At 35.0% G+C, this 12,559-nt stretch overlaps 1 protein-coding gene across 2 annotated transcripts in view; it reads right to left on the bottom strand.

Annotated features, from left to right (window-relative positions):
* The window catches only part of PIK3C3 (phosphatidylinositol 3-kinase catalytic subunit type 3), a 67,407-nt gene that overhangs the window by 29,905 nt on the left and 24,943 nt on the right, over nucleotides 1-12,559 (bottom strand). For both annotated transcript variants that reach the window (XM_088156921.1, XM_014894849.2), the window contains 8 exons: nucleotides 10,100-10,205; nucleotides 9,115-9,231; nucleotides 7,457-7,588; nucleotides 5,277-5,405; nucleotides 4,876-4,945; nucleotides 4,254-4,318; nucleotides 1,900-1,984; nucleotides 733-807 (listed from right to left, as the gene is read on the bottom strand). In XM_088156921.1, coding sequence (XP_088013047.1) covers nucleotides 733-807; nucleotides 1,900-1,984; nucleotides 4,254-4,318; nucleotides 4,876-4,945; nucleotides 5,277-5,405; nucleotides 7,457-7,588; nucleotides 9,115-9,231; nucleotides 10,100-10,205 — 779 coding nt within the window. The remainder of the gene's footprint in view (nucleotides 1-732; nucleotides 808-1,899; nucleotides 1,985-4,253; nucleotides 4,319-4,875; nucleotides 4,946-5,276; nucleotides 5,406-7,456; nucleotides 7,589-9,114; nucleotides 9,232-10,099; nucleotides 10,206-12,559) is intronic.

The raw sequence follows: 12,559 nt of genomic DNA, 5'->3' as shown, positions 1-12,559 counted from the left end.
CAAAGAGATAAGGTAAAATACAACTTGCTTTAGTTGTTCCCTCATGAGCTTAGAGCAAGATCTTTTACCCTAATTAAGGCCAATTGTTAATTTTCTCCTCTTTCAGACAGACTATAACGTTTAAAAGCAGTATATGCTTCAGCCTTACCTGTAACTAGCAAGCCTTCCATGTGACTGGGTCTCTTTTTCCAATTAACATTTTTTATTTAAATATTTCTCATTCAATAAACGTTTCACTTCATAATGAACACTTAACCATAACTCTTAATTCTCCACCACTATGCAATGAAGGTATTCAAGCAATCAGAACTCCTAGGGAAGCTGTAGTTCAAAAGTAAGCAAGCAAGTAAAAATAAACCAAACAAAAATTCAAAAAGACTTTCCTCTATAAGAAATGTTAATTGTCAAAACTTTGTGAAGCTCATGCAGCTACGCATAAACTCATTTTCAATGACAACAAATGAAATTCCCTCTATCCCAAAACAGTGATTAGAATAGTTGAAGTAGCTTTATTTTCAAATCTTTCGTTTCCTCTAGTTAAGAAATCATCTTCTTATTACACACTGGAGCAAATATTACCTTAAATGAGACTATATAATTTACATTGTAAAATATAATCTACTCTGCAATACTCAGTGGGCTATATTCACATGGAAAATGCAACAAAAAAGTACCAGCACATTAGAAATTAAACAACTGTTGCTATAAAATTATACTGCTAAAAAGAATTACCTGTTTTTGTTAGCAACAGATTATCCAGATGTCTATCTCCAACTCCAAGGATGTAAGTAATCACACAATAACCAGCTGTAACAAGTAAATTGTAAACATCAGTATGAGTACCTTTCCTGGAGAGCAACAAGTTCCACACAATTAACAACAGCACATTACATTATCCTAGCTCTAGTTCACTAGCAACACCGGGAAGAGTGGTGCTGGTGAAGAATAATCAAGATTATCAGCATTATGAAGAACGTTTGAAGTACTAAAACTCTGGAACTTATTCACTACTGTCCAGATTTTAATTTCTCACCATGCAATTACATGCCTAACACTAAAAGACTAAATTTGTTCAATATTGAGATAAAAGTACTTCAAAAGAAGCTGAAACATTTTGAGCAAAGTGAATGAAGTGAATGTATACATTTTGTACTGAAGCTATTCTAAGGCTGTAAACAAATATTTAACAAGTATTTAAGTACTGTAAACAAGAATTAGGCATTGATATGAGCCTGTGTATCCATGTCAGCAGCATTCACAACATCATCAGTGAAAAAGAGCAAACTGTTTTAATTGTTGCTTTCACCCACTAACTAGAAGAGTTTGAAACAGTTCTAAAGACAGCACCATCAGAAAGAAATGGGCAAAGAAGATACTGTGGAGTCACACCTGAATGCGCTTTTATTTTTTTTCTTTTGTTAGAATGAAGGGATTTTTTTTAATTTTATGGACTGCAAATGTGATATTTTAACATGGTCATAAGTTTACTGAACACGAACTACACTACAACCTTTTCTTTTGATACAAATGTAACCACAGCCCCAAAATGCCTTGTGTTTTCAAACCAAATTAGAATTTCGATACAGATGATTTATCAGTATATAAATGCTTTACATGTTCCTGCATTATGACCCCAACTCACAATACAGAGAGGGCAGAGATAAGATTATTGCTGGAAAGTAAAGAGTATTTAACTCACATTCTCCTTTAAGAACCACCAAGAGTGGACTTGTGTGTCACATGCTGGGCTTAAAATTATTGTTTTCACTGCATTTCTGACAGCAAGTACCTGCATGGTACTCTGTTTGCAGCCACCTAAACTGAAATATCTTAATACCTCATCCACCACACCCTTCAGGCTTCACTTAAGAAGTTGTCAGCTGTTAGACTGTAACTCACCACAGCTCTTAACATACGTGTCCATCACCTCTGCGCTGATTCCATGAGGGCCAGTCTCACTAGGGGCATGTTTTCTGAAGAAGTTCTGGAGAGAATGCCATGAAGATATTTAGTTATTCCACATGATACAAAACTGGGTCTTTAGGAAAAAATAAAATAAACCAAGACCACCCATGGCCATTATTACAATCTGTTAAACTAACCACCACCCTCAAAACACCTTGTAGGATCTAATTTAATATTGCTTTATTTATATTCTGTCTCAATCAACACAATCTTATACTCAATACAGAAACTAAAAAGCAGTTGCCTTTATTAAATGTTTCAGAAAATTAACAATGCACTCAAAGTTACTATCAGTAACTGTGAGTGACAATACTTCCAAAGTAAACTGTTTAAGTCTTATCAACAAAAACTAAAACAGGATTAACAGTCCTGCTTTATAACTACCTTTGGGCAGCATGTTTTTACAGGGTTTATCATCCTTACATGTCTCCCAATCCTCAATCAAACCAACTGCTGCTATTGAGTTTAAAAAGAAAATTAGCCTAAGTCATCAAATGGAAAATTTTAATTTCCTGTGACATGTTGACAGGGCCAACAATCCTCCCATCAGCCAGAAGAAAACTCTTAATCTTCTTGAGTAAGAGAAAACTCAGATATATCCAAGCTTAAACAAAGTTTCTTTCAGTAAGCACAATCTAAGGAAGCACTGTCAGAGAAGCGTGATAGTTCTCTGGCTGGCATGTAAGCTACTATAATCATAATGGAAAACTAAGACACTTACGTAAATGAATTTCTGAAACACGAACTGCAATATTAAGGCTGTTGATATTAGGTAAATAACAGTGAAACACCAAAACGCCTTTTCTTTCCTGCAGATCTGCATTTCATCAGGCAGCACTGATTTACTGGCTTTAAATCTTTTCAGCAGTTAGTGTAGTAGTTATATAAAATGCTCATCTTTACTAGAACAGCTGTGAAGTCCAAAATGAACATCTCCAAAAAGAGGAAACCAAACTTTCACAACACCTAAAATTGTTCAATTACTTTTCATTCTCTGGGCCTACAATGCCCAGCTATTTTATCATGTCTCAGTACAGGAAAACTCATTCTTTTGGTGCACTGTCTATTTAGATGAATAATTCTTCACAAGAACAATTTCTCCTTATGTCTGCATAACAACTGAAACAATAGGGCACCTATTTCCAGTCATAATATGATATTGTAAGTAATTGAAAAATAACAGTTTCACAGGCATTTCTAAACGTATTATTTTATAAAAACATGTAATGAATTATGAATAGTTCACTTCCAAGATTACAAAGGCTTGTCAAGAAAGCACTTCATAATCTGTAAAGTTATTGACTGTGCAGATGTACCTTATCTTGCACAGATGTACCTCTATGGAATGGAAAGCTGAAAAAAACCCAACTTACGTAACTTGATGCTGGTCACTCATTAGTGATAAGCATATTTTATATGTGATAAGTATTTGGTAAACTTATTTGTCAAGCAAATGATAATGAAAAACTATAAATCATTTAAATCTTCGCATTTTTAACATATGTAGTTTATAGGAGCTGAGAGCTAGATTGATTGGACTCATAGTTACTGAGCTACCAAAAATGCAAACTTGGGTATCATCTACAAAAAAGGAAAAAAGCTACCGTGACAAATCAAATCCAAGTAAATGTGCTCTATTTTTATTAAAAAACCTGTTAGCTGCTCACCTCATACAGCAATTTGTATGTTTTTTATCCAGACCTATTTATCTCGACGTGCTGAGCTATTGTGTGCTGTGCTTGAAACCAGTATGAGTTTTGTGTGCCATTATTCAGTTGTGTATTCAGTCAACACCATGAGAATTAAGAAGATCTGCTAACAAAACCAAGTTCAGTACCTATATATTCACTATTAAGGGGAAACAGGCTTCAGAAATTATATGAACAAATTATTTAGTTGTTTATCCAAAAAAAGAAAAGAACTAATCGAAACATATTTTGACAAGCTCAAATGAATGCAAGACACTCTGAAACAAAACATGCACCAAAAAGCGTCAGGTATCTTCCATTCATCATTACAGCAAACTGAGGATTTCAATACCATAACTAAAATCCATTGTAATTTATTTAAATAGTGTTATTTTTAGAACATGAGATAACCCACTGGTCATTTATGTATACCTTTTTAAACGTCTGCTGTAATAAACCCGAATGTTTCCAGTTTTTTAAAATTTGTCTTCTAACAGATCAAAAAATGAGCTAAGAGATTAAGGGAATTTTGCACAAGATCTAAGCCTTCAGGTTACACTGTTTGTTCAGAAGACAATTTACAACTCCCCCATCACGTACCTGTATAGTTTCCTCAGTAGCAAGAACTTCTGCAACTGGTACTGATGGAATGAACTGCATGAAACCTATGACAGAAAACAGTCAAAAGAGACAATCTCCAACACACAGAACTTTCAAGCTACTCTGTCATACATGTTTATGAATGGACAGAACTAATACACAGTCTTGCTACTGCTTCTCATAGGAACACCACTATTTTTGTCCCATCTTCTAATCTGCCTTCAATACTTTTAAAACAACTTGTCATTATCACCGAATTGACTTGCAAAAGGTGTGTTTTTGCAAGTTTTAAAGATGAGAGAAAGTATGTTGATGGCTTTTATCCAGAATGTATCTAAAAGTACTTGTTTGATTTTTTGTTTTTCTTCTCCATTTCAGGCAAAGATCTCTAAATAGGGGTCTGAAGTCATTTATTCACATCACACTGCAAGCTAGCAGCAAAGATTAGTAACTGCTGACTGTCACACACTCTCGAATCCAGACCACCAGTCACCTATGGAATAGTGTGGTGACTCAGATTGTTTACTTTCATGGCTTACACTCTAATAAGGCTCACACACTAAGAACACAGGAAGGAGATCCTTCTCCATACTATATTTTTAGGAAATAAACATATTCATACCATGTTTCGTACTAGTTGCCAGCACTTTATAGGGTGTCAGCTTCAAATCCAGATTCTCTTTTCTTAACAGCTGGAAAAAAAACAATATACAAAAGCAAAGATGAATGCAACAGAAAGGCAAATTCTGTTACTAAAAGGATGCGTATTGGACATTGATTTCCACTGTTCTTCACTGAAACTGATAATGAGTGAAAGCCTGTTAGGCAATTCTTTATTACTTTTTTCTTAATCTACACAGAGTAATTGCATGTCTATATAGAAAAGAAAAAAGGCCACCTAGAGATCTGAGAACTCCGGAATTATTAGCAATATAAGCTGCATTAATGGTGTTTAACAGTTTTGCTTTTGATACGGAAAATCAAGAAAACAGAGAGACAAGGATGTATATTAATAATTCTCACCTTATCCATGAGAGAAATAATCTGAAGAATAAGTTGATCTTGACGTAAATCATCACCATGTTTAAAAATTACAGGATATTTGCCTCCATCTTCTGTCTTGAAGAATAACTGAGCAGGCATTAAGGCACTCTGGAAAAGAAAATATTCTATTAAGCTGGTTCAATGCAGGGCTCATATTAATATACTGCTACAAATGGAGCTCAGAAATACAATCTTTGCATCGTATTTGCATTGCCTCAATGGTTTAGAGTGTGCCACTTCTAATACACAAAGTGTAACTGTATTTTAAAAAGAAAAATACCACAATGCTTTCCTTCCTTTTTTATCAGGGATACATTCTCCCTCCCTGCACCCCACAGCAGCAGAAGAGGAAAGGACAAAAGTATTCATTTTTTTTCTGTGTGCATGTAATTCCAATTAAAAAGGAAGCACTATGCAAAAGGTCACAACAAAACAAATTTGAACAGATCAGATCAAAAAGCGACACAATTATAGGATAAGCAACAAAGAATTCCTAGGGGCAAGTCATCTTAAACAATTAATTGCTTCCTTAAATCTATTTAGCAAAAGCAAAAATGCCTTTTTACATTATTGTTTGAGAAAGCCCATTTAATTGTTTGCAATTTCTCCAAGTAAAATGGATCAAAGGGGATCAATTACCGACATGAATGATATAACCTATCGCAGCTTACCAAGTCACTTCCCTCCACAGCAAACCAAACAAAAATAATCAAGATACAGAATTTAATCCTGAGCAGTTAGATTAGATTTTCAAATTAATACCACAAAATTATTAAGTTCCACAAGTAAAGGGAAAATTATTCTTTACGCAGTCTTATAAAAGGTAATGTGATGTCCAAAGGAACCAAAAATAAATAATTCTTCCCTTTTAAAGTCCATTTGGTTTTTATCCCATAGCCCAGAATGAGATATTAAATGGAAATATGTAAGCTGTCAGAATTAGGAGAAGCAAAAATATCTCTGAATTTGAAACAAATTACATCTCACATTTTTGGTCCTATATTTTTTGTATAGCTACAAAAGACCAAAATTTATAAGACTGCCTTGAGTTTGTCCTGAAGAACTTCAGCTATTATTATTGATAAGAAATATTTAGTTGCTGTTCCAGCAATCTTTTTCTCTACATTCTTTCCCCAACTCTTAAATCATACTCACACAAAATGATGATGTGAGTTTGCCAAAGTTTGCTTTCCTGAGAAAATTTTTTCAATGTTGCCTCCAACGAAAGGCGCAAGAGCATGCAACTGAAGAAGCCTCTGCTTCAAAGGAACTAATTTGATATAGGAAGCAGCAAGCTAAAACTGATAGAAAACTATGCTAAAAGTATTCATCTCTGATTTTAACGGAACTCAAATTACAACATAGTCAACAAGGAGTCTAATGAAACTACTGTGCATAATACATCTAGGACCTATTAGAGATGACAGATTTAACACTGGCTGTCACAGCAGCCTGCGTGAATTTTTTAATGGGCAGACAAAGGCCTCCAGGACATAGGCCCGACATGTACTGCAAATTTTGCTCATACTAAAATTAGACTGCAGTCACCTATAGGAAATGAATGCAAATTTATAAAATGGTCCAACACCACTGAGCACAGGTCATAACTTACACTGCAAGCATTAACTTCCATTTCAAGCAGTAAAATAAACAAAATAACCACAGGCCTTCCAACAGTACATCGGCCGATTTATGGTCACAAGCAGCTGCTACAGTTTGGTTTAAAGATTTACCAACCATAGGGATACAGGATTTACCTGTCAGGCTGACTGCCAACTGCATAAAATGGACCACCACAGCGCTTTCCATTCTCTATGAACTTGACCTTTATTAAGCAATGGAAAAGACCCACAGATCTAAATGAGACACAGCACACTTGCCTTTGTTCGCATGACTTTGATCTTAAAGTGATACTCCTGCTGAGCACAGGAACAAAATTCTGAACTTCATTATTCTGTATCACTATTATGCTTTAAAGTTTAAAAATTTAAATTGAAAATCAAAAGAAAATGAGGAGTTGTTTAACCACTGTAAGAACATGATACATGTTGCATTTTGCCTTGACTATGTCAGTCCCTTTAAATCTTTCAACTGATGTTTCTAAGCTTAGGACTCACAAGATTTGTTTGTATTTCAGCAGTTCAGAAGCTCTCATTTACCTTGAAGAGTGTGGCTTTCTCAGGGATTATTCCTTTAATTTTCACCTGAGGTTCCAGAGGAAGTGGAATAAGTTCCATATCTGCTAAATTCATCTTTTCATTATCAGCTAACAGTGCCTGAAGCCTCTCATTCTAAAAAAGAAAATTTGTTTAAGAAAAACCTCACAAACCATAAAACACATACTAGGTATATTTAAGTCCATAAATGAAGAATGCATTACTAACAAGTATTAAATTTATTCAATTCTTTATCCATACAAAGAATTAGGGTTTCACGTATATTATCCAGGAAAATAAAAACTCTCTATTTGCAGTAATTTGAATAACAAATGAAATATTCCATCTAATGTTAGTATAGTCAAGCAATTTTCTAAGTTCCAGATATAATAGTCTTTAAAAAAACTAATTTCTAAATTGCCTGCACAAAGCACTGGATGTTCTTTTTTCCATACCAAAATTAAATGTTAGCTATGTTTCAGAAATTGATTCAAATCCACCCCAGAAACTTTATACCCCTCAATTCCACCAAGGAATTCCCTACCACCAAGGAACCAAATGGCCAATGGCTTGCACTGATCTGATTTCCATACTTGCTAGGCATTCCTACATCTGTAGTTATAAGAAACACAAAACTTATCAATTTTCTGAGTACTTTACACTTGGTGTCCTACATAGTAAAGGCCAAATACACTCAAGTCTCTAGCCTTTTCCCTAGCTGAATATGAGACACAAACAGACACCAACAGGCCCACAGCTGCTACGAGTAGTTCTAGTGGTTAATTGCTGCTAGCTAGATTGTAATCTCAAAGTAAAAGCTACGTGTTTCTTGATTCTACAGAAATCTCCTAAAAGAATATACAACTGAACATTATCAATGCACAAGCAACAAAAAGAATCTTACAAACTGAAAAATTCTCCTCTTCTTTTAGTCTTTGTTACTGATACACAGAACAAGTTGCCTCACTTTTTGTTAATAAGGGCTTTATTTTTCTGCATAAATATACCCCGTACATTTAAAGAAATAATCTCACTGAAAAATCCATGTTTAAAAATAATGATGTGTGTCAGAGGAGAAGGCTATATACAAATAGAAATCCCTCTGCGACTTCCACTTTCTTTCCCATACCTGCCTGTCAGGTGCACTTAAAATACTTTACCTAAGAAGGACAAACCTTAAACGTACAATAGAAAGTCTATTCCTGAGGACCCAAGAGGAAGCTGAGCTCTGGTAAACACATACCTTATAGAAGAACAGTTTTGTTGCTCTTGGAACAAACAAAACCTTGCTGCAAACTGATTTTCACTATTTATCCTGGCACATCACTCACATGAATATAACCTGATACTCTCCCACATCGCCCCCAACATGTTCAGTTATGTCATCAAATATTTCATTATTCTCCTATCTTTCTTTGGCCAAAACACTCCATGAGTGCTCTCAAGGGCCTCTTCTTTTTTACTATCTACAAACTTTGAATACACTTTAGAACTTTGAACTATCAAAACCTTTCCAAAGTTTGGTCACAGTTAACCAAAATTATTACAGAAGGATGGACACCTGTTATAGATCTCAGAGCCAAGGAATTTTAATGAAAAGCTAACATTCCTACCTATTGTAAAATTTAAGCCACAGACAGGCATTCAAATCCTTCAGTTACCTTTTTCTTACGATTCCCACTTTCACGCTGCACTGCCTTCATTACATGAACCAACCGATCTACAAATGTCTGCTGGGCTGCCAAAAGCGAGCGCATAACTCTGACAGACTTATCACCCTAAGAGAATGAAAAGAAACAGGATTAATTCCTTGTTCTGTAATTATTTTGTCTAGAAATTATTCCTTTATTCTTAGACCTTCAACTTTTAAGAGGTTAAGTGAATAATGATCAATTTCCCGTCAATTCAAAAGGTATTTTCTGTAAAACACAATCACAGTCACTGTAGCTGGCAATCAATTATCTGACCTAACAGTGCACTTCAATTTGCTTCAACAATTTCAGTGGTGAACAGTCATGCATGACAAACCAATTCACACAGCCAAAGTAAGTTAGTAAGGATAACTGCCGTAATATTCTTATGAAGCACAACAGCCAGATTCAAGAAACCCCCCCAAAAATTGGAAATAATATTAAGTGTGAGATGAAAATGAAAATCCAGAAAGACTGCATATCTGATATACAGTAAAACTTCCAATTCAGTTTTTTTCCCTGCTGCTCCAGCACCCTCTGCTGCTGACATACAGAACAGCAAGTGCTGTTTCTGAGTTCCAGATTGATCTCCACTTGAGCTTTAAGGACAAGAGTTTACAATAAATAAATAAATAAATAAACAGTAAATAAAGCACACTGATTACACAAGGCTTTTAGAAGGTTTTAGGCCCAGTGTAAGGCAGAGAATTTTAGAACCAGTATGTTACTAACAGGAACAAGCAATAAAAGAACAGTTCTCAGTATTTGCTCTTTTCCATTTTGGCAGTTTCTTCAGCTTACTACAAATTCAAAAGTAAAGCAGAAGTGGAAGCTTTTGTAAAATTTCAATTCATGTGACATACATAAAAAAACACCTCATCCTCTTAGATACCTGCACCTTTTTAAGGAAGGACTATCCCAAACCATTATGGACTTCCTTACACAGAGGCATTACCTTTAGCAAAGCCTGACTGAATCTTCTCATCACGTTTAAGTACATTTCGTGAGTCTTTGGGTCCCTCTGCTGAGTATCTTGGTCTTCACACTCCACTATTACATACCTGAAGCATAAAAACAACCTGAGTTATGCCATGCTTCTGGAGCTATATATGATTTGAGTGGAACACAATAGCCCTGTATTACAGACGTGGAACTAAATTTATCTTTGAGATCTTTAGCTCAACCAAGAGCTGAACTTGTAAAATTGCGTATTTCCCAATTCCATTTGTATCAGGAGAGTCTATCAAAGTGCTTGTGGTTTTTCACTTACTCTGAAGTGTCATCACTCAAAGAGGACACACCTGAAGTCCAAATCATATGAACACTCTGGCCAAGAAGTACAACTGAGCATGTTTTCCACTGTGAGACCACCTGCTACATAATTTAGTGGCTGCAAACTTGCTGTTCAAGAGCACCTGCAATACAAGGAGAATCTCACCCTACCTGCTCCCTGTTTTACCATTAGAAATGATAGAAGGGAAGGCATTGGTCCTAAGGCAGCTCCACAGAATATACATGCCAAAGTTTTCATTTCTAAATTATGAATCACATACAAAACTTAACGGTACAATCTGGAACACTTAAACTGATGATTTATTTTGATGTTAAGCAGTTATTTGGAATGCTTCTGTCTAAACTTCTACTTGCAGCACTGACAAGCAAAAAATAGCTATTTATTGACAGATACATACATATCATCTGTCTGTTGGTCAATGTATCTCCTAGTACTACCCAGCAAAAACATGCAATACACATATAAGAAAGTAAAAACATAAAACAAACACTATTAAAAAAAGAAATCAGCATCTCAGTAAGTTTCCCAACACTGCATTTGGATTCAAAAATTACTAATTCAAGACAGTCTCTTGGACATTACACTGTCAGCAAGAATTACACTTTCCTTATGTACTTGTGTAAAATCCCTTTGTGACAAAATAACTGTGAGACAAGACTAGAAGTCTGTCATTTGCAGCTGATCAGATTTGAGAAGTCTTATTTATAAACACACAATATATTTCATCCACTCTAAGGCATATGTAACTTACTCCATGTGTACAACCCTAATGAAATTTATAACTAAAGATTCCTTTTAGTGCCTTGCTAATGCAGCATTATAGACTGTCCTCTCATAAGCATGTTTATAAAATGGTTCCAAAGTCTGCACACTTAAATTTGAAGGCAAAGGGGAAGTAATTAATTGAAACATGCCATTTTCAACTTCATTTGTTAAAAAGCCCTGAACAGTTTCTCAAAGCTATCTTGACAAAAGGAGTATGAGTAATGCTTCATGCTTGGGCAGGTGTCTCGTATGTCCAAAGAAGAGATAGTAAATGCAGTAGCACTGACTTCTGAGGCCACTGTTAAAGGACAGGATAGCTTTACAGTGACAAGTGACTGAGCAGAAGGTTTCATTTTCAAGGGTTATTGTACTTTTTCCATTGATTATTTTAGCTGCATGCTGTGTCTGGATAGTTGAAACATACAATTGATCAGCAGCCATGAGGATTTATGGCTACGTCAACTCAAACAGTGGCTGCAACATTTGTATTTTGTCACTGAGAAATTGAGATGTCTGGAAAGAAAACAAAGAATAAATTGACTAGGGTTTCTTTGGCTTGGTGGACTTTTCTTATTTGTTTTGTTGAATTTATTTTTTTTAAGTCGTAAGTCAAAAACTTCACAGTTACGGACGCTTGAACTGTCTGTAGACTGTCTGAGATGCTGCTGAAATGTAAAACAACACTTTCTATCAACCTGATAGAAATAGGCTAAGCCACCAACACTTATCTTAATGAAGAATATTTGATTAGGTCCAACACTTAGTTTCTACTCACACCAATTCAGCCTGCAATTATTTAAATAATTTATATTTAATAGTAATTCTTAATGAAGCTGAACATTATCTTTGACCACTGCAACAGAGGTAACTACTTCTCATAAATGTACTTAAGTCATTCAGTTAGGTATCTTAAAATTCAACCTACAAAAAAAATTATGCAATAAAACTTAGAAAGTTATAAATTGAATCTCTCATCATAGTTTATAGGTTCTTGCAAGAATTTTATAAAGTTTGCTATGTTTACATCACATATCACACTTAGTTCCTAATTCACAACTTATTTGTGGTTAATGCCCTTAGCACACTAAAAGATGATTATATGCATTAGGATTTTTAGTTATTTGATGCAGCTACAAAGGTTACAAATGAGAATCATGCCTTAGCCATGTAAAAGACTAAGGTCTTGCTTTTAAAATACATGTTTATATGCAAGTAAATAGCTGTGAGTGTTGTATATATGCAGATGTTTGTACACTAATACACACACAGACATACCTTCACAGTACAGCTCTACGCATCTCAGCTTGCTTCAAATGAAAAAATTCCTACCTGCAAATGTTTGTTCAGAAGGCTTGC

Source organism: Sturnus vulgaris, chromosome Z, assembly GCF_052056855.1.
Source record: "Sturnus vulgaris isolate bStuVul1 chromosome Z, bStuVul1.hap1, whole genome shotgun sequence".
NCBI lineage: Eukaryota > Metazoa > Chordata > Aves > Passeriformes > Sturnidae > Sturnus > Sturnus vulgaris.
The sequence above is the reverse complement of the archived record's forward strand: the minus strand, read 5'-3'. Positions and strand labels throughout refer to the sequence as shown.